At 41.7% G+C, this 22,988-nt stretch overlaps 1 protein-coding gene and 1 non-coding gene across 27 annotated transcripts; both read right to left on the bottom strand.

Moving 5' to 3' along the window:
- PCBP2 (poly(rC) binding protein 2) lies at positions 1-21,493 on the bottom strand. 26 transcript variants are annotated; one of them, XM_043447461.1, is made up of 15 exons: positions 21,223-21,377; positions 18,766-18,908; positions 18,190-18,213; positions 18,069-18,101; positions 17,403-17,519; positions 15,298-15,429; positions 14,201-14,329; positions 13,094-13,180; positions 11,187-11,279; positions 10,048-10,089; positions 8,718-8,790; positions 8,184-8,222; positions 7,196-7,251; positions 6,274-6,443; positions 1-430 (listed from the first exon to the last, which is right to left on the bottom strand). In XM_043447461.1, the coding sequence occupies exons 2-15, from the start codon at positions 18,832-18,834 to the stop codon at positions 394-396; spliced, it is 1,101 nt and encodes a 366-aa protein (XP_043303396.1). In that variant the 5' UTR covers positions 18,835-18,908; positions 21,223-21,377; the 3' UTR covers positions 1-393. The 26 variants fall into 26 exon arrangements, with proteins under 26 accessions (XP_043303396.1, XP_043303397.1, XP_043303398.1 ...); XM_043447462.1 differs by having other exon boundaries at positions 7,196-7,248; XM_043447463.1 differs by having other exon boundaries at positions 13,094-13,168.
- LOC122427847 lies at positions 16,889-16,995 on the bottom strand. The gene has a single exon (XR_006265555.1). It is a non-coding gene; the product is annotated as a U6 spliceosomal RNA (small nuclear RNA).
- Positions 21,494-22,988: the final 1,495 nt, after the last annotated feature.

The following is a 22,988-nucleotide window of genomic DNA, read 5'->3' as shown; positions in this document are numbered from 1 at the left end:
TCACTGTGGCATCCAGTTTCTATTCACAAAGAAAAAGCTCCAGTCCATCTTTTAATTTTTTTGAAAAATTCCTGACATTACAGAACTAAACTGAAATGTATTAATATTCCACTCTTACATTTCCATGACAAACAAAAAAAAAATTCATGAGCCAAAAAAAAAAAACAGGGAGAAGCTTATAAAACTAAATATGGATCTCAGCATTAACAGCTGAACAGAGAAAGGAATTAAAACGCTTTAATTAAAAAATCACGAGTGGATGATAAAGTGTGTAGAAACTGAAAATTTACAAACTATTTAAAACCTGGAATCGCTGACTGTTCAGAAACTACACAGATGGATCATGGGTGGTGGTGAACAGCAGAAAGGGATTATGGATGAATCTGCATTGTTCTAGCTGCTCCCCATGCCACCCGTCTCCGAGGAAAGCCTGTAACACACACACAAAAAAAAACTCGAAGTTAGTTTCCTGAGTGCCCGGCAGTACCTCACCTCCAAAACTTTCAGTCTGGTTGATTAAGATGTGAAGGAGTACATAAATCTGTTTCTGTATAAAGGGAGACATTCATTTTAAGATTTCTTGGGTTAACCAGTACCATGGTCCTATGTAACACCCCAGCAATCCAAGCTTCCTGGGCAAATCACCTCAGAACCATAGTTCTCTCTCAAACTATGCTCTTCATAGTATCTCTGTGGGATACGTTAAGCATTCTCTCAAAAAATACACCACACACACAAAAGCCTCCTCTTAGGGGGTCACAATACACAGAAACTTTACTGCCCAGCTTTATTTTGGCTTCTTCCAAACTGACAGAAACAGTTCTGGGTTTCTCTATCAATGTAAAGACTATTAAGAGATACTAGTGTTTTAAAAACCAAGTCATGTTAAAGAGGGAGCAAGTACAGTAAATTTGGATTAAGAATTATACTCAACCTACAATTTTTAGGTCTAACTTTCAAGACTTGGAGTGGAAGTCAAAACCATTTTCACCAACTCCCTAGCTTGGTCTAAGAGCCCCCCAGTTTGTGGTCCTGTTAGGCCAAACTCTCCATTCAAATACATCTGGCAACAATGCCTGTTTCAAATAGATCATTTGAAGTCCTGGAATCCAGTTTGGAGTTTTGAAGGAAAGGTCTTTAGGTGTTCAGTGATCAGCCTGCTTCTCTGATATTATTAGGTAGCCAGCAAGACTTGGCTCCCATTTTGAAAAGAGCTAAATGTCTAAGACCCAGTCTCAGTTTTACCTTTTTCTTTATTTGGGGGGGGGGGGGGCACACGTGCGGGCAGCGCATTTCAGGGCTTCCCTGGTGGCTCAGACAGTTTAAGGAATCTGCCTGCAATGCAGGAGACCAGGGTTCAATCCCTGGGTTGGGAAGATCCCCTGGAGGAAGGAATGGCAACCCACTCCAGTATTCTTACCTGGAGAATCCCCATGTACAGAGGAGCCTGATGGGCTACAGCCCACAGACACAACTGAGCGACTAAGCACCTAATAAGCACAGCACACCCTCACCTTGGGGCATGTGGAACTTCTCCATGCCCCCTGCAAAGGAAGTGTGGAATCTGAACCAATGGACTACCAGGGAAGCCCCTTACAACTTTATTACATAAAGAATTTAAATGTAATGGCATTCCTTCTCAAGAGAATATGAATACTTCCCCATCTGAATGTCTTCCAAAATAATGCAAATTGAAAAACTGGCCAAGGGGAAAGCCAGGAAACACAGAGGTCCTTCAATTACAAACTGCATATAGTTTCAAGTCAGAAATGATATTTTGACCTCAGTATAAAGGAGAACAGTTAGTTCTTAATAGGGGACAGATTCTTGCCAACCACAAAATGGGATGATCTAGGGCAACATAAAAAACAGACCAATAATCAAAGACTTAAGTGGGAACTGAAGGTTCAGGAAAAGAGCTGCTGCAAACAGATCTAAGACTTAAAAAAATTAGTAAGTTCACACAAGAAGGTGGTGGCACTCTGACACCAAAAAGAACTCAAAAAGAATTGTCCAGAATTTATACCCAGTGTGTGCAGGAATTGGGGGTGGCAGGTAAAGAGAACAAAGAGAAGGGAAAACCCAACTAAAATACATCAAGGACTCTAGACAAGAAAGACCACATGGGGGAGCTGTAGGCTGCTAAAAAATTGAACACGAAAGACCTCTGGATGTGGTTTTAGTCAGCACTTTCAGGGGAAAAAAAACCTCTGACTTTCTTCCCAGCAATCTTTTAGGGAGTACTCATTAGGTAAAGAACTAGGTAAAAATTTAAAAAAAAAAAAGGTTTCTAGGGAGAGATGGCATCAGCAAGCTTTTAAAAAAGCTTACTAAGGAGCACTGCACCACATGATGAAGCATCATCTAACAACCAACAAAAGCCCTATCTGGACAATGAAATTCACCCCACTAGTCCTTCATGCAGATTTGTTTCCACTAATTCACAGCCCCAATCTAAGACTGAGGGGCAACAATAGTGTAGTTAATACACTATAATATAATTAGGTCTTTTAAACAATGTAAGCCAAAGGGGGATGTGGGAAAAGGTCACGGGAAAAAAATCTCCACACTGGTTCTCATAAGCCCTAAGAGCATTGTACTTTCATTACCCTGACAATATACATTCAGGCTAAGTGGAGACTATTAGAGGCCTTCCACCATTTTACTCAGGGCACCTCTACTCTTATGGAGAGAGAACTGTGATCTTGGGATATAAAAAAGAATAAGGCTTTGGAGAAATTAGAACAATCTTAAGTGGATCAATGAGTTAAAGTTCATCTTACAGGTTTCCTTCCAAATCTAGGTCTTTAATCCTCTTAAGTATGACAGGGTTGGAGACAGAAAGGTTGGAGGGTAAAAGGACCTGTTTGAGTAATCAGAGTTGATTTAGGATAAACAGGCAGGATCTTGCCAAATTTGAGGCAATGTCACAGGTTGATTGTTTGAGATTTAAGTAATACTAGTTCAGAGGAATGCAGACAGAAGCTGGCAAACTTTATTAGACTTTCCCCAACTTGCCTCCCCATTCTGGGTAAAGAAAAAACTTCTTTCCTTCACAGCAGTCAACTGAAGTTCTTACTGTGGCAACTTTATTACAACTAGAAACACAAATCTGGCCAAGAAGGACAGCTGATAACTTAACCATGAAATAATTAAAAGAAAAAAAAAGTTAACGGAGAAATTTTTATTCATTAACACAGAGCCTAACACATTGTTATATTGCAAGGCAGAATAAAGCTACAAAAAAGTAACAGAATGAGAAAGAAGAGCAAGAACTGCGGCTCTAGATAAAGAATTCAACAAGTCAGACTCTGAAACAGGCACTCAGCAGAAATGGCCTAAACCTAAACACAGTTTACCATTGCCCCTACCCCCACCCTGTCATCCCCCCAAAACAGTAAAAAGGAAACGGTCACAAGCTCACAATTGTTTGGTTCTCACCAATATTAACAAAGGGAAAAAAAAACAAGAAATACTTGAGGGGGTGCCCCAAGATATAGGCCATCAGTAGGGAGAGAATCTCTGTTTCTCGCCTTTCAGTTTGTTAGTTACACATGGCACAGCAGAGGTGGTGGTGGTGGTAGCTGAAGCCCCGGTACCCTTAGCAGCAGACACAACATTTAGAGCCAGGAGAGGGATGGGTTTCATGCCAAGCAGACTGGAGACACAAGGGGCGGTCGGAAGAGGGTTGGGGAGGCTGGAGGGTGCGTCGGAGGTCCCCGCTGTGGCGAGCGAGGGGGTGGTGGTGGAGGAGGAAGAAGAAGAAGAAGGGGTGGAGGGTTGAGAGAGGTTGATGCTGAGGTGATCGGGGATCGTGACGGAGGCTGCCTGGGAGGAGGGTTTAGCGTTTTCTAAACTGTAACAGAGGAAAAAAAGGAACAAAAAAAAAAGGGTGGGTGGAAGGGAAGACCACAAAAGGGAAAAGTACAGGACAAAATCCGCTTCAGTTATCAGTAAGTGCCTCTGGTTGCCAATTAGGAAAACTTATATCAGCTTGTGACAAGCTTTTATTCTGTGTCCCACCCTCTAAAAATGTATACTTTGCCAAATTTCATTCCAATGCTATTGAGAACTTCTATGGTCAAGAAAAGGCTGACAGACTGAGAAAACACATCACACACTTTCATGTACCTGACACACTGATCCAACCCAAAGGCTTTCAAGTAGAAAATGAAAGAATGCTCATCACTTTCCAAACAAATGTTTCATCCACCAAGCACTTGTGAAGCTTAAATTGTTTTTTTCCCCTGTAATTAATATCAAAAATTTGTTTCCATTGCCAGTCAACTAACCAACATATCAGGATGGAAAGGGACAAGAGCCCAAAGTAGGTCACTGATTCCAAACTCTGTAGCATTTTTCAATGAAAAATGCTGAAAACAGAAGCATAGATAAGCCTTATTTCTGGTGATGGGTGAGGAGAAAAGAAGCTTCTTTTGTTTAACTGACCATGTTTCTCACATAGACTTTACAAAACTAGAGAAGAGAAACTTCATGCACTGCTGAAAAACTCAGTTTAATCAAGTAAAAACATCACTTCTACTTCTAAGTAACAGTGATGACCTGTAGCTCCCAATGCCTGCATGGGTCTATGCCAGAACTGCAGGTATGTGCTGAAGTCTGTTGGACATCTTAAGGCACAAGACTAACTCTTCCAAAGCAGGGAGGCTCCTCAAGACTCCCATTTTGTCTACCTAAATCCAAGGACAGTTGCAATCCATAAAAGCTGCCAGAATCAGCAGAAACTAAAAGTCCATTACTAAAAACAGAAAAATCTTTCTTGCCTAGTATTCATAATAAAATCAGTTCGCTTTCTGTGTTCAAATTGGGCCAATGTGAGAAAATGAGTTAGCTGCATGCATGCATAGTCCCTGCTTGGTAATAAATCAAGTTTTTTAAAAGTTGTGACCCAAATCCACAGCTTGGACAGTTTCACGTAAAAAGGATGGTCCTGAAAAGAGTGACTAAATCAGGAAATGAAGACGGACCCAAGTTCTGCTTCCTTACGACTTAGCTATCAACCTAGTAGAGGGGTCACGCAAGCAGGTTACATGGAAACACTGACAATATTCAGTGCACATCTACTCCAGCAGAGGCTTCCAGCTTCTAAGAACGTAATTCTTGCCTCTTATACAGCACCACAATCAGCAACAGGGAAACAAACCCTTGCAAACAGCAAGAAGATACAAAGCAGATCCAGGTACAGAAATCTTTTCTACACAAAGACAAGAAAATACCTCAAGGCATGAAGAAATATGATAAAAGTTGGAACCACTACTAGGAAACTGATAAATTCTTACGGGCATAAAAGACCATGGAATAAATACATGGTCAGCGTAAGCATGGCAAAAAATAGACCCCATACCATACTTATGAATTCCTTTCCCTGCACTAGATTTAGGAACCCATAGAATTTGTCTGTACAAGAGAGACCAACTAGTTGTGACAGAGATAAACAACTTAGGTAAAAGTCTACATAAAAGGGATAACTAAGTCCCTTAGGGAATGGGCTGCTAATGCAGCTTTAAGATGTTAGTAAGCAATTAAGAACATGACTTAAGCACATGTGCTGAGAAAGCAAGAAATACAAATGTCTTGCAGGATGCCCACTAACTGTAACAGTGCTGCTACAACTGTGTGTGTTAACATTAGCTACCTTAGGATAAGAAAAGTAAAACCTCAGCAGGTGAATAAGGGATGAGATGAGATGGTGGGGGGTAAAGAAAATACTAAGCATTTCTAAAAATTTCCAATACCTGTACCTCTCCTTTCACACAAGCTCTAAACAATGGAACACAATGGCACAAATGGATGTGTTCAGAATAAATGGTAATAACTGCTTCAAAGAAACTATCTTGCTGTCATTATCCTTATTTCAATTAAGGGTGCTTGGGAGCCTAAACCCAGTGAAGTATTAGTCTGTTTGACACCTACAGTGAGACCTACTTTTAAGTCAGTATAGATGCTCCAGCCAGAGCAGTCCTACAAAGTGAAGACATGCTCCATACCTTCCACTTCCCAAACCATCAAAAAGTCAAATGCAAACAATCCACTTCCCTTCCCCCAACCCCATGCAAACTCATTACAATCTGGTTACTTTCTCCCCTATACTAAAGGATGAGAAGTAGAGCTAGATACTTTTTCTTTTGCAATCTCTACCCTTCCCATTTCCATCCCCCAAAGAATCCCACACTTAATATTACAATGTAACTTTACCCAACACACACATTACTTGTGTTGGCATCAATAACACAAAAGATAGGGAACCCTTACCTGACATTGATTAGATATTGAGCCAGGCTAATGCTGGCAGCAGATCCAGTGATGGTAACCTGCCTATCAGTAGATCCTTCCACTGGGTTCGCAATTTTGATCTGCGCCCCAGACATCTGACGGATCTCATTGATTTTGGCGCCTTGACGCCCGATTATGCAGCCAATCAACTTAAGGAAGAAAAACAAGGCATACCAAATTAAGAGTTGCATGGCTAGGTCCCAGCATTCCACCCCACCCCTCAGGCTTCTATACCTCAGGCCCACAAACATGGCATTCAACTCTGAACTGAGTGACTCCTAGAACCATTAGCTCATTTCTTCAGAGTACTAACTCCAAAGACAAAATAAAGCAGTGCAAAGATGATGATAAACCTAGTTTACCAGGGCTAGGGATAAATGTAAAAGTATATTCTGTTTTTGGCAATAAAGATGCCTTAACTCATCCTGCCATGATTATTACTTTATTATAGTGATAAGGATTCTGGCTAATTTCCAACACTTTTGCCTTGGAAAAAAGTAAACAATTAGTCAACACTTGCACTCTCCAATACTGTAGACACTAATGATGTGATTACTGAACACTGATGTGGCCAGTGAGATTGACAGACTGAGTTTATCTATTTATTATTCTCAATTCAAACAGCTACACGTGCTTAGTGACTACCATGTTGGACAGCACAAATAACACCCAATGACCACTCCATTAGGGATTAAATATTCAGATTCTACAAGAAGCAACAGCAAATGGGAGTTTCTATTTGAGACAAAAAGCTTCCTTCTGGCTCAAGATAACTCACACAATATTTTCATCAATCTCCATCAGTTTTTATTTGAGATTTTATAGTTTTAAGAATTTTAGTGCCTGAACTCCTTTTCTTCCCCAAGGTGCTAAGAGGAGCACAACCTCTATTTTTACTTACATCGTTTGGAATGGTGAGTTCATGAGAAGTAGTCTGAGCAGATGCATCCAAACCTGCTAAAAGACAGAAGACAGCAAAGAAGTTCAAGGCACAGCATACAACTCCCACTGATTTGCACATTAATCTAACAGAAGGAAAATGAACTGGAAACCCAGCATTGGCTGTTGGGATTCATCTCTAACTTGGAAGCCTCCAAAGAGGAAAGAGGGGGAGAAGGGTATAGAAATAATGCTGGAAAGGTTCCTCTGTACCAACAAGAGGCTGATTTCATGCCATTTCCTGCAAAGCCCAGCCTATTAGGGTTTAAGGGGGTGGAAGCAAGGGGCAAGGGGATGTGGTATCAATTCTCAGGACCAAAATCTAACCAAGTACTCCTGCACTTCTCCCCCTTTCTGGTTGGATTTCCTATTGTTGTATCCCAATTTTATCTCACCTGATGCTATCACCAGCGCCACTACCATGCCTGTTACTGGGTACCATGGACTTTTGGCACACATGCAGAGTTGCTTTAAATATACCTATACCAGATTAACCAATCCCAACACCCTTACCCTAACCTACACTTAAAGGTCAGTGAGAATGAAATGGCAGTAAGGTGTGGGAATTTCACTTCTCCAAACTACTCCCTGTCCTTTGCTCAATAATTTGTTCTGATTTTTGTTTTCCAAAGAAAAAGAAAAAGAAAAAAAAAATCCTATCAGCAAACACCCATACCCATCTATATGACACCTGGACTAGACAAGGCCAGCTGGCTAACTCGTTAAGTCTAGTCCTGCTCTCAGCTGTGGCTGCTGAAACATTTTTAGAAGGGGGTAGGCCAGATCCATCAAGGGACCCTCAGGGGCACCAGGCCCACCCCCACTTTGCTCTCTCAGCTCCTTTTTGCCATGTGCATGTTCTGCTGGTATGTCATGGGCAGTGAAACAAGACTCCCACCAGTTTATTAATATAACAGTAGAATACTACAGATTTTTTTTTTAATCATTACCCCAATAGCCTTTCACCTCTGGAGAGCTGGATTCAATGCCTGTTAAGATACAAGTGAAAATGAGTTTGGTGGTCTCATCCTAACCCTATCGGACAAGTTATTCCTTATATAGAAAAGCCCAAAAAAAAACAAAACAAAACAAAACAAAAACACACTACACAAATGGATTGTTTCTACCCAGATCTATGAATAGCTGGTGGAGAGAAAGGGGGTGCCAATCAGATCAAAGGGGCAGCAATGAGGATGGGTTAGAAGAAACATCAGCCTACCCTTTGCCTGATAAGCATCCCCAAACCTCACCCCAAACCTTCCAAGGGCCTTTCTTTTTTTCTCTTTTAGAATAACTCACCCCAAATGAAAACCAAGTTAACAAACACATTACCTCCTTCGGTTTAGCCATAGAAGACAGGCAAGTTTAAGCCAGCAGGACGCTGGGTAACAAAGTTTGTTTTAAACAGATGTCAAATGGAGACCTTGGGGCTGGCCTCTGTCTTGTACTACACCTTACAGAAATCAACACTGAGGTATCCATACCACTGAATCCGGTGTTGCCATGCGTCATGGGAAAATGAGACTGTTGCATTGCCAACTGGTGCAGCTTGGTCAACTGCAGGAAGGAAACAGAAGAGGTTGACGTTAGAAGAGTAACACAGTCAAAGCTCAAGCACATTCAACTTGGAAAATGTAAAGCTCCTGATCCCCAAAGTTGGCTACTACTCAAACTATGACAGAGGCTAAGGAATGGGGCTGCTATCACAATCCTGGGGACGGGCACAAGAAGGTGAGGGTTAGAAATAGAAAGAATATCAGTACAAAGAGAATATATGCGTTTGGGGTGTGTGAAAAGCAGCAGCACTGCCTGATAACCACCCCCTTGTGGGCTATTTAATGAAGGTGTTTGCAGCCATTGCAACAGTTGCCCCAGGGACAAGCACAGACAGGCTAGGTAAACAAACTGTGCAGTGGTGGTAGGGAAAACACACCATGCAGGGTTCCGTCAGTACTGGGAGGAGGGAAGGAAATGAGGGGACAGGGAGACTGCAAGGAGGAGAGATTAAAGGTAAAACCAAACTGGGTTTAGCAACCACGAACCTATGACTTCTACAGCTATTTTTCTTCATCTATATAAACTGTCCTGGCTGTTATAAAACCATCTCTCTTCAAGCCCCCTCCAGGGGCCTACCACTAACCAAAAGCCAAACTCAACTTTTCAAATCTAAAGCTCAGCACCTGAAAAGGTTAGTAAGGGCAGAGGGTAAGTGCAGCTGCAGAAGGAAATGCCCTTAAAAGTCTAAATACCAGCACTTTTTTTTTTTAAATACCAGCACTTTTTAAATTGGAGTTTTTAGTGACAAGGAATTTCACTGAGTTGAATCCAAGTATTTCGCTTCCTAACCCTCCCTGTGTAAATAAGTCCCTTTCCCACCCCTCCAGATACTTTTTACATTACCACCTCAGACTGAGGAGTACACAAAAGCGAACCCATCCTCCCACCCCCTCGCCCTCCCTCCATAGAAAGGACTTCATGCAGAGATGCACAGTCCACTGTGAATTTACACTGTGCCCTGGGATAACCAATGACGGTAAACAGTGGAACATTTCTCTTTCAGAGTAATCTGTGACACGGGAGAAAGTAGAATGTAATAATCTATTAGATTATAATTTCCAGGGATTAAATTTCAAAACAAGGTGCTACTTTTTCCTGATTAAAGATTATTTAAGGGCCAAAATAGAGTTCACCTTGTGAGGGAAACAATACTGCAAGTGTCTGAGACCCAACTCACTTCTGCCTACATGGAGAAAGGAGTGAGACAATTTTGGATGGGAGAGGAAGCTTTTCAAAACAAGTGAAAACAAAACTTACATCTGGCTGTGGAATGGCATACTGTCCTTGAATGGTATAGGCCTACAAAAGGAGGAAAACAGTTCCTATTAACAACCAGTCATGGACAGCCACCCAGTGGGGGGTGGGGGGTGGGGGTAGACAGATTTCAACTAGCCAGGAAGCCAGAGTTGAACTAGAGAATGGGGAGGCCAGGGGTTGAGGCAGTAGATGGTATTTCACAAATAAGTCAGACCCGAGTTGGCCTTCTTTAAACCCTAAACATGATGGCTTATTCCAGGATGCCTATAAAGGGAGCCATGTTCCCTGCAATCAAAGACAAAATAACACATTTGTTTCTTAACAAAAATGTGGGAGGTAGGATTAAACAATGCCTCGATTGCCTGAGCCCCCTTCTTTCTCCCTTTGTACAAGACAGCCTAGGAGGAAAATGATCTTTTTTCCTCAACCACCCCAACCCTTCTACCAATCACGGTGACATGTTTTATATCTGCACAAACCTACACAGCATGTTAAAACACTTCCCTTTTCCTATCTTATTTTTCTCTACATCTGCCTAATGACCTCAAGTGCACTGGAAGCTAGTTGGGTCCCTAGCACTAGGGAGCTGACCGTAGGAACACATATACAACAACAAAAATCTATGTTCTAGGTCCTGCTTTCTCCCACCTCCCCTCCATAAAAGGCACTTGCAGCTCCCACTATGCCCTCCTCCCCCCACACCATAACCTCCCAAAAAGGGAGCTGGGTCTTTAGGGCAATGGGGTGGGGGACAAGGAGAATCAGGAAGGGAAGAAAGGAGCAGCTGGTTAACAGGATGTGAAGCTTCTCACATCACAGTGGCCAGTACCCCCAAAAGTGTACCCAGGTGGGGGTGGGAAGGTGAAAATGGGGTAGGAGGAATAGGAGACAGGGAAAAGGGGTCGAACAAAAAAAGAAAAAAAAAGGAAAAGAAAAAAAAAAAAAAGAGAGTTGGTGTTACCATCTGGTGGGCTACGCAGCCTGTGTGAAATGAGGTGGGGGGGGTCAGTCCAGGTCCCCGTGGACAGGTGGTGTCCACAGCACAAAAATCACCAGCGCCACTGGCCCCCCGCGTGTTGGCAGTCTCGGCTGAGGCGGAAGGATTGAGTGAGCCTTGGAGACTGAACATCCCCTCTCACCTCTAGAGGTGGTCCCTCCAGGTCAGGGTTGAGGCACATGGACGGGGTGGTGTGGGGAAAGCTCGCACTGTCGCTGCCTGTGCTGTACCTGTCCTGTGGATAAATAGAGGATTTCAGTCTCCAGGGCTGTCAATCCGGCACCTTGTCACCAGCATGAAATTCACACAAAAAAAGTTGTTTAATTTTTTCTTTTCCTTTAAAAAGGAGCTCACAACACAATTTGAAACGAGCTGTAATCAGTGAATTTAAAAAAAAAAAGTTACCTATAGTGGCAGATTTCACACTGCACAATTGGGACTATTTTCAGTAAGAATGAAGGAGTGGGGCAACAGAGCTGATGCCAGCTCCTGGTCATTGTGGGATTAAACTGAACCCCTATAGAGCCCACTTTGTCACAAAGGAACAAAAGACACAGGTTCACCTGTGGACAATGCATAAACTGCTCCATTTAAAAAGGCCCATGGGAATAATCCAAGACAGGGCCACTCATGGAAGAAGCTGCTGCAAGCTTTTAGAGTGGTCAACTGAATAAAGGGGAGGGAGGGAAGGAAAGCAAAGAGGTAAGAAGGGGGAGGTGGGAAGGGGAGGGAAGGAAAGGGAAATGAAGGCAGAATTGTAAACAGAGAGAACTGCTGCTGTGCAGTATGGACTCTAGATAATCCCAAGGGACCTGGAAGAATCCAGAAAAGTAGGAACTTATAGTTCCAGGGGAGACGGGAAAACACCTAAAGCTAAACCTCCCTGCTACTCTAACTCTGGGCCTTTGTTTATCCACCTAACTACCCAGACTCACAAAGCGCCCTTGGACCAAACCAGTTTGTACAATGCTAGTATTAAAAGGTACAAAACTGTGATATGATTAACTTCCTATGAAAGCTTCCAGAATTATAAGACAAACTAAGTTCCCCAAAACTTCAGTTTTTTGACAATTCAATAGAATGGGAATGAGATGGACTCTAAGAGCTTCCCCAGTTTACATACAAGATGGAATTAGGTGACTTATCTGCACTTGTTAACAGGTCAGCCCCATGTAGAAAAAGGCACGCTTGTACTTGTTTAGGCAGCTACCAAAATGAAGGTCACTATTTCATCCTGAATCCCCATATTTTAAAACTGACCTACCTATGCCTCAAACACTAACCAAAAAGCATAAAACTAACATGGTGCTAATCAGTGCCTTTTGTCATAGAACTCTAACTTCAGAATAAACCATGTACCAAGGATCCAGAGTTTAGGTGGATGAAGGAGAGAGGCCAAGGGGTGCTTCGGTGTTCTTACTCTAACACCAAAGGTCACAGCCCAACATGCTCTCCCCCTCTTAAGACACTAAACCCTTACCCCAGCTGATTTCAGTTATGCCATGTGGGTTCAAACCAGTGTTTGAGGTTAAGAGCCCAGGGACAACACACTGGAATTTGGGAGTGAAGGGGTAGGAGTAGGGGAGGTGAGGTGGGGAAAAGGGGAAGTTTGTAGGACACTCAATTTCAGGAGCCCCCAATTTGAGACCACCATCCAAGAACCTATTTCAGAGGTCCAACTCCTTACTGTGTTTTATTTAGACCTCTAAACAACACCCCACACATGGAAAAACACGGATGGGGTGGGGATAGGGACAGCAGTGACATCAAAGCAATTTTATCTTTTCTTCTAACCCAACCCATCTTAAACTACTAAGTAGATTACCTCTTCCGAGTGCCTACAAAACTCCCAATGCCTGCTAATAATTAAATAAGGTGGCATTCATAGCTTTCTTCAGGACAAAAAATAAATAAAACTGAAAGCAGGTCAAACTATGGCCAGAGTACAGGTTTCAGCAAGCATGCAGAGTGGCCTGGTGTGCTGCTGGCAAAGTTGACATTTCAAATACAATCTTGTTCACCTTAGCCCACCAATGAAAAATTTCTTACCTGACCACCTGCAAAGATGACCGGAGAACTGGACGGCTTGGGCCGGTACGGGATGGTCACGCCCTTCGGGGGGGACTGGGAGAGAGTCAGAGGGGAAAAAAACAAAAAGAGATAAGGTTTCAAAGCTGCTTCAGCTGTGTGGCTTAAGCTCACACAGGTCAGTTAAATTAAAAACTTTATTATTACCACCCCCTCACCTACCAATGTTGTCTCTGGCTAGATCTAATCTCAAATCAGCACTTATTTGCCTTTAAAGCAGTAAGATGGTCCGTGGACTACACAGTTCACACTAATTCTCATCAAGGCAGATTCCCCTGTAATAATTTAGGCATTATTTCCATGTGTTCAAATTGTTCTAATTAACACGAAAAACCAAAACCTCTAGATGTACGCATGTACCTTTGAGTTGGTAATTACATTTTGACCTGACTAGGAAATAAAATCAAATAGGAAATAAAGCTCCCAAATTTTGAATCTAGGGTAATTCAGAACTTTCCATCAATCGCTCAATGATTCAATCAATAGTATCCTAAACTCTACTTAAAAGTTCTACTTTCCTTTCTCACCAATATGGGATCAATTCCCTATGACAATTCTAGGAAGGTTTAATTCTCCATAATTTTATTATTTTTATTAATTGAATAGCATCCACCAGGACCTTGTAAGTCATTCAGAAACACTATTATGGATATTTTTAGTTATTATTGATCATTTTGAATAATCCTGCCTTATAACCCAGAAATTAATTTAAATGTATCAAAGCTGCATGTAGCCAAAATAAGGTAACCTGAAAGGCAATTTAACTTAGCTTCTCAAGACCCCAGATATATCTTTTGTCCTCGAATTCCAAGTAGTAAATCTTCCCCCTACCAACCCTGATAAAATTGCTATAAACCAAATGTTCACTGTTGCTTAAGTTTCTATTTTTGCTTGGACTATAAGAAAAGTCAAAGCTGGGAGAAGGAAAGGATGAACTCAGGGCACCTCTTCCCCACCCCCATGTGAGGCTTCTGACAGCCTCACCTAATTCTAGTCTGACTAAATATAGAGCAATCTGTCTCCCTAAATCACCCTCCCCCCATTCTCAGCATGAGCCTGAGGGCTTACCTCCAACATAACCACGCAGATCTGTTTCACACACTCAATGATGGATTGCGGAATGCCAGCAATAGTGATGGCCCGCTCAGTTGAGTTGGGGAGCATATCCCCTGCCACTTGGACCTGAGCCCCTGTACTCTTTAGGGTAAAAAGAAATTTTAAAAATCAGAGAAACATATCATTCATACTATTTACATCTCCCTGCAGAAATTTTAGAGTCTAACCCAGTAAACATTTATCCCATCTCCTATCTGAGCCTTTTTATCCTCCTTTCCCTCTCTTCCCTTATTACAGATAAAGATTGTTTAATCATAGTTATAAATAAATTAGCCTCTGAAAGCTGAGAATAAGCCTGAATAACAGCCTCAATTTAACCTGCTCTTAAGAAAAAGGTCCTTCTAGACAGTTTCCTCTCATTTAATGATAGCTTTATGGGTCATCAAACAAAATATTCATAAATATCACCCACCTTTTATTCAGCAAATGTTTATATTAAGCCCATTCTATGTGCCAAGCACCATCCCAGGTACTTGGAATATATCAATGAGCAAAATAAAAATCCCTGCTCACATAGTATGTATAATAGCCTCCCAGATAGGTCCAATCCAAATAGGAGCCATTCAAATTTCATCCCAACATCCAATTCAGTTACTCCCAGATATAATAAAAGCTTCCATAATTCACCATTAACTTTCATAATTTTGAAGGGAGAATTACATCCCAATATACCTTCATTTCCTCCATGCTATTTAAGAATTTGGCCAAGAAAAACACTTGATACTATTGTATATCAAATTACTAAGTTCTTAAGACATAAAAAAGGATTATGTAGCCTCATGGAAAAGTCACCAACAGGTCACATGCAATAGCTGGAAATTCTGGTGAACTTTTTTGATTTATTATTGAAATATATGAAATGTAAGAATAATATGCATATCAACCAAATTATAGACTTCTAGGACTATTACTTTAATAAAAATCATCTCAATAAATGCTAACTTTTCCTAGATAATAAAAGTTAATAAAGATTAAAAAAAATAGAGGAACCATATTTAGAATAATTTACACTAACAACTTACACTAAGAAAGAGCACAAATTAACCAACCTCTCGTATTTCCTTGATCTTGCAACCACCTTTCCCAATGAGAGAGCCACACTGACTAGCAGGGACCACCAGCCTCAGGGTGACTGGGGGTCTACTGGCAGCTGTGCTATTGGTCATAGAGCTGCTGATGTCCTACAAAAAGAAATTAGTCAAAAACACCACAAGAATATACAAGTTTAAACAGATCCCTGGCAACTTCTAACTGCCATAAAAGAACCTTATAAGGGACATATTATGTCATGATCTCCACCAACACTGAAACATTGCCCCTGCCCCAAACCTTACAAAAAGATAAAATGGTCTACAAATATCCTCAGATTTAGCCTTAAATATATGCTCCTTCATGCCAGAAGCAGTGTTCTTAGTAGACAGAAAACTTATTTTGTTAAGTAAAATATGAAGTTTTCTGAGCAAAATAACTGAAGTCAAAATTAAACATTAAGAGAAAGATGAGACAATGCAACCGAAATTCAAGTGACCAATTTTGTCCCCTTAAACTATATAAAGATTAAAAAATAGTGTACTTTTATTTATTCTTGTTTTCTTGGGATAAAATTGAAGCTGAGTACTTACCCCAATCACATCTGAAAAGTTGGTAGATTTTAAACTAAGACTGTATTGGCTTCAAAGCCCATAGTCTCTATGCTGCATCTTGTCTATATTTTAGTATAAGTGCTGCCGGAGTGAGCACTGCATCTTGTCTATAGTTAAATTTAGCCTTCTGAGAATTTAGCCTAATCTCCATGTATAGAGCATGTATGTATTTAGATAGACCTGGGAATTCCTCAGACATATGCCCCTTAAGTCAGGACCATGTTTCTTATTTGTTAAAATATGAATAGATTTTCTGAATTTTTTTAAAGCTACAAGCTCTGGATTAGCAAGGTCTTACAGGTCAAAAAGATAACATTTCTGATCTTGGCAAGCATAAGATTTCAGGCACCATTAAGGCATTAGCAGCAGCCCAGAAGCTCTCTTCTGCCTGCAGTATCAATTGCATTATTAGCAGCATTACTATAGAAGCGAGGAGGCGGAAAACTGGATGGACCGAGAGCAATGATTGCTCAGCACTGTAAGGCTGAGAAAGTTTAATAAACAAAAAAAATCCCTGTTACTGATATTTTGCTTCTGATAACCTATAAAATGTATTCCCTCCCCTCCAAGTATAACTCTGACAGTTACCAGGTTTTTTAAAAAATGTGTAACTGCCTACCTGTATTTATGGAGTATATTAGTGTTCAGCAGGGCTCCTAACAAAACCATGTTAATTTAGTTCACTCAACTAAGAATCAGGGGACATAATTATGAACACAATGGTGGCATAACTTCAAATTGTTGGTTAAGAAGTAAAAGATGCCATTTTTTCACATTTTTTAGAGTCCCTAATAACAAAGTATTTGGGTTGTTTTTTTTTTAAATTCAAGCACAATGTACACTCTAGTTTCAGGTGTACACATACTGTTTTGACATTTAAATTCATTACAAAATGATCACAGTAAGTCTAGTAACTGTTTGTTACCATACAAAGTTACTACAGTATTACTGACTATTCCCTATACTGTATATATAAACCCCAATGACCCATAATTGGGAAAATATGGAATGCTTCACAAATTTGTGTATCATCCCTGCACAGGGGCCACATCAATCTCTTCTGTATCATTTCAACTGTAGCACATGTGCTGCCAAAGTGAGCACTCTAATTATAGCTGGAAGTTAGGCATGCTGACCCCCCACCCCAGTCAAAAGTCCAAGTATAACTTATCCATAGTTCCACATTCACAGATTCAACCAATCACTGACTGTATAGTTCCACCGTACATATTGTATACTACTGTAGTACATATTTATTGAAACAATCCAAGTACAAGCAGACCAGCATAGTTCAAACTCATGTTCTTCTATGGTCAACGGTATTTTTCTAAACAACTGAAGTCACTTTTTAATTATAAATGGCCCAATTTTGGGGATGCTGAATGGGAGCAAAGAACCCATTTACAGAGCTTTATGATCTAGTCCGTTCTTCAATTTTAAAACCTCTTGGAAATCACTAAGCTATCAAGAAGCAATAAAAAATAAAGAACGAGGGGCAGGGAACAACAAACCTCTTCCAGTTTGTCAATGATCATAGCAAAGGCTTTGAAGATGGCATTAGTGGGTCCAGCCAAAGTGATAATCCTTTCAGGACAATTCCCTTCTGAGATGTTTATACGTGCACCACTCTGGATAGGAAACAGAGCCAAAAGGTTAACAGACAAAAAGATCTAAGCACAGACACACACACAAATATATCAATAATCCCTCTTAAACAAGATGGGCAAGAAGCTGCCTGTATACATGATCCTGACGTAAAGCACCATCGACATCATTTTAAATACAGCTCCATATTTGTCCTCCAACAAACTACAGAAGCTGCTTTAAGTTTTGAATGCAAACTTCCTAAAACTACATTTCCCAGCATACTATTTGTCATTACAAATAACCCAAGCCAGAAAAATACCAGCTTCTCCTATTAAGATCTTCCCTTTTCTGAGACACATCCCTGGTGGTTTAGTGGTTAAGACTCCATGCTTCCACTGCAGGGGCATGGCTGCCCAGGTTGGGGAACTAAGATCCCACATGCCCAGTGTGGCCAAAAAATTTTAAAAAAAAAAAGAAAAAGAAAACCTTCCCCCTTCCAATCTCTCATTAAACAGAAACTTTGCTTTCGTTTTAGAAGTTTCTAACTTCCCAAGTTAACAGTCCCTGTTCCTCCATCCCCAGTAACTCACCTCCTCGCGCATCTTCTTAACTGATTCTCCTTTCTGAAAGGGGAAAAGTCACAAATGAGTTCCAATTATTACTTAAACCCAGGCTGACTAAATAGTAATTAGAGTTGAACTGATGTCTTACCTTTCCGATGATACTGCCAACTTCCTACAATGGAGAATACTAGTGTCAAATACAAGGAAACTTGGAAGCATTGGTTATCACAAAAAGTAATTTTTAACAATCCAAAGCAACGGAAAAACTAGGATTCATTGGGAAGGGGAATGGAAAGGTTTATTATTTTCTTTGCTCAAAACATAAGGGAAGCTTTCAAAGAACTGTGAAGAAATAGTGGAGTAATAAAGTGCTGTCTTTAATATAAATCATTTTTTAAAATATCAAATCCCAGTTCATCTTAAAGTTACCCAAAATTGTTTGGGCAGTGGAATCTACCTATCACAAGCTATAGCAACATCCATGAGAAAAATCTTATCATCCAGATAGTTTTGGCTCTAGCCTTTGGTTAAGCCTTTCGTGCTCAGTGGAGCTTCCTAGTAAAGTCTGTCCATTTTCCCACTACACTCTCATCTAGTCCACCAGAGGAGTGCTAAAGCCAGACTTCCCACAGAGCTAATCTGATGAGCTCCAAGATCCATGCCCTCTCTTCCTGGCCCCTCCTCTAGGAGTTACTATGACCCAATTTCCCAAGCTGTTGCATACCTTTCCATGCATAAGTAGCCGGATGGTGAGAGTGACATTTAATCCACCTTCAATCACACCGGTGTCCATGTCGAGCAGTGTTCTGAGGAGCTGGACTTTGAGTGGTCAAGTCTTTGGTCACTGGTGGGGGTGAAAGCCAAAAACTGAAATGCAAACATAACCAAAATCAGAGTAGGAAAACAATATAAATAGTTCCCAATGTTAGTTTAATCATTATCAATGTTTTCTAGCTGACTCTTCCTTAAATGACAGTCTATCAGTTGGCAGGCTTGTATACATCCAGCACAACTGCATTAACAGCTCAGATTCTGTTACAAAGTATATAAAGCAACTTTCCAGTCTACTCTCATTAATGATAGGGTTTCCGCTGACTCTCAGGATGTGAAAGATTTCTTCAATTGGCAATGGTTCTAAGGGAACTGCTGAACGTGCACCAGTTGTCCTTCAGCAGAGTAAGCTTCAAAAGAATACAGAAACACCTGGAAATCATGAGGGCAAACCTCAAGCTAACTATACACTGAGGGCTACGACTTTTGCTTCCCTGTTAGGAAGCCATTCAGGTTGAAAACTACAAAGGACACATGTAAATGTTTTTATTGGCAGCAATTTCTAGGTAAAAAAATTAAGATGTATCTTCACCTTAAAATCCTGAATGTGAATACATGTCACCAAATAATTTTTAAAAGATTTAAATCAACAACCTCACTGAAAAAGGCATTATCTGAAATGCCTTCTATGCAGGCTGGGATCCATATTCCCCTTTGGGAAATGACTCAATACATTAAGTGCAGCCTGAGTCCTCTTTTCCCAACCAAACTTGATAGTCACTCAAGATCTGAATATTTTCCTTGTTTCCGCATTAACCTGTTACCACTCAAAGTCTTTATTCAAATTAATCCTAAATTTTCTTCCAAAGGAAACAATCAAAATGATAGCTGGTATCGCTAAAAATTTATTGTGTGGTTGTTTTAAGCAACAGCAGTAATAAGACTTTCCTACTGAGGCCCTTTGCCCACCTAAGCACGAAAACAATGCTACTAACATTTCTGCTTTAACTGATAAAGAATGTTTTTGAATATACTTCAGCCTACAATGCTTCCTTAGGATCTAACAGTGTTAGTTTTGAAAAGGACCTCCCTAAAGTGGTGAAATTTCTCCAGTGACATTTTTAGTATCCACCTCTTCAAAACAACATCAATGATCTCTCTCCTACAGCCGGTCTTCCTCCTTCACAAAACCAGCCACCTTTTTAACTTTGCTCTAACACAAAGCCATATCCTAATATCCTAAAAGTGTTAAGGGGCTGTCAGACCTGTATATGTCCTGTATATGGCAAGCTGCCCCATGGCTACCTCAAGCGTGTGATTACTTAAAAGGAAGGGTTCTGCATCCCCAAAGCACCTCATTCCCCCATTTTCAGAATATAATTGCTGAAAAAAATCCCAGAATTCAACACTTTCCACTCAAGGAAAAACAACTGTATTGGGGGTAGGGAGAAAATGGGAGTTGGGTCTGTAAAGACGACTTTAGTTAAGACATGGAAAAAATCTGGCAGTGTAATTCCTTATCCTCACTCACAGAGTAAGCAGCACTTTACAAATACCATGACAAAAGCAAATTCGAAAGGGCAAGAAAATTGGAAACCTATTTGAAGCCATTTAGGTACGACACAAAGGTGCATTTCCAACCCCAAACCACCCAAGAAATCCGTCATGTTTCTCTCCTGACTAGGAGAATGTAAGTGTACCCAATCCCAGGAATCCAGCTGTTAATCCTGCATCCATTACCCCTTCTCCTATAAATAGCTCGGTCTGGGTCTATATCGGCAGGCATTTTGTAATTTCAAAATTCGTTACCCCGAGAAAACGTCCTGAATAACTCGGTAACTGGGAGCCCGTCTACCCTTTCTTTAACTCCACAGCCCCCCTCCCCTTGGCCATCCAAGCATTTTCCACTCAAAAAATGTACCCCCCCATCCCTCCACTAGAAAAGCAGAGGAAAAAATAAACGGTTCGGTCGGGGGGGGGCGCTGCGATCCAGGGGGAGGGGCCAGACTAGTAGCGCCTCCTCGTGTGGCTGCGCCAGCGCCTGACCCCCGCGGGGAGCCGCGCTCACCCGCCCGGCCAGCAAGCCGGCCATCGCCTCCCCCACCCCCCTCAACCAACAAATCCACCGCCGCCCCCCCTACCGCGCGCGCGCGCGCCCTCCTTGACTCCTGCGCAGCCGCCACCGGGAAAAGGCGGGGGGAAGGGGGAAAGGCCTTGCGCGAGGCCTACTAGGCCTCGTCGGAGCCAGGGCCTCGCGTGAATGGCCGGCCAAGCAGAGTGAGGGAGCAGGCGCACACGCGGGACTACGCGAGGCCGGGGCTCGTGACGAGGACCGGAGCCCGGCTAAGAAAGATGGCAAGAGTAGAAATAGAGCCATAGCCGAGGGCGGAGGGAAAATTTTGAAGCTTACCTGCAGGCGCGAGGCGACTGAGGGGAAAAGGGGAGCGGGCGGGAAGGGGAAGGGCGGGAGGCCGGGGGCGGAACAATAGGGGCGGGCGGGAAGGCGAGGGGGGCCCCGCGGGCGGGCGGAGGAGGAAGGGGGGGGTGGAGGAGGAGGAGGAGGAAGGGGGAAAGAGACCCCGGGGCGGGTGGAGGGCGGCGGAGGGCGGGCGGGCGGGCGGAGGGCGGGCGGGCGGGAGAGGGCGCAGGCTGCGGCTGCTCCGGCTGCTGCCTCTGCTGGTCTGGGAGGGGGACGGGGCGGAGCGGCCCGCTTTCAACCCCGCGCACCCTCCGACCCCGGAAGCGCTAACCGCCCCGGGGGCCGGCGAGGCGACTGCGTCGTCCAAACCTTCCCCACGCAATGCAGACGGCCTCCCAACAGCCTAGAGCGGCTCCGTGGACAGCGTTGGCACCAGCGAGAGAACAACCGGTAGCAAATGGCGAAGGGCATGATAGAGCGGCAGCTTGGGGGCAGGGAGGAAACTAGTGGCCCCTAGCGGGCTGGTTAGAAAGCCCAGACGTTTAAATGCGGAGAGAGTTGGCAATCGCCATGGATAAAGCAGACAGGAAAATGGGATGTGTGAGGAGAGACTACTGGGACAAACCCCTAGTCTATAGTAATACAAATAGGAAAAAAAGCTAATTTGCCACCTTGGAGGTCACTTTTACACCAACTCCTTACTCTGAAAATTGGTAATTAAAATGAAAGAAGCACCATTTCATCTAGGAAGAACTGTAGTTCATCTTTAGTCAATAAGGGAAAACTTTTTTTCAAGAATTCCATGTAAGGAATGTAGAGAAATTTAAAAATTACAAAATCATTCATTCTCCAACCCAAAATGAAATAATTGACTTAAGCAAGTGTCATCAATCATCAAAACTTTAAGGGAAAATTTGTTAGGGAAAAGGATACTAACCTGGTGACAAATATCACCACATGGATTATTTGCAAAAAAAGAAAAAAAGAAACCCAAAAATTTTAAATGGAAAGATCAGATAGGTCACCACCTTATCCAAGTGATCAAACTTTGTATCAGTAATAGTACAACTCTGACATAGTCCTTGATGAGATGCAATAAATACATAGCATTATCTATTAAGTATTCTTCTCAAGTGTTTAATCTTAATCTAATTAAACCTTCAGACCCAACTTGCAATTTACAGGAAATTTACAAGAAATCAAGGAAAAAATTAAATATATCATAGAGATAATCAGCAAATCCAGAATCCAAGACATTCAACAAGACAACCAGCCTGTTCTCATCAAAATGAAAATGTAATAGAGGGGCAGGAAAAAGGATAAATTCAAAAGACAATAATAATCAAATATAATGTGTGGATCTTATTTGGATTCTGTTTTTTTTTTTTTTAATAGCTATATAAAACATTTTGGAGACAGAGGAGGAAATTCAGACATGAATATTAGCTAATATTAGGAGGTATTGTTAATTTTCTTAAGTGTGGTAATGGAATTATGGCTATCCAGGAGTAATGCTGTTCTAAGAGGTACATGATGAACTATTTAAAGTGAAGGGTCATGATGCATGGAACAGACTTTCAAATATTTCACATTGTTATAGCAATAAAGCAAATTTGGTAAAAATGTTAACAGTTGTTGAATACAGATGGTAGGTTTATAGGTGATCATTGTACTGTTCTTCAAACTTTTAAAAAATAATTTTTATTTTTTAGGGAATTTATTTATTTATTTTTCAGGGAATCCCCTTTCGCTCCAGT

The sequence above is a fragment of the Cervus canadensis genome, chromosome 25 (genome assembly GCF_019320065.1).
Source record: "Cervus canadensis isolate Bull #8, Minnesota chromosome 25, ASM1932006v1, whole genome shotgun sequence".
Taxonomy (NCBI): domain Eukaryota; kingdom Metazoa; phylum Chordata; class Mammalia; order Artiodactyla; family Cervidae; genus Cervus; species Cervus canadensis.
The sequence above is the reverse complement of the archived record's forward strand: the minus strand, read 5'-3'. Positions and strand labels throughout refer to the sequence as shown.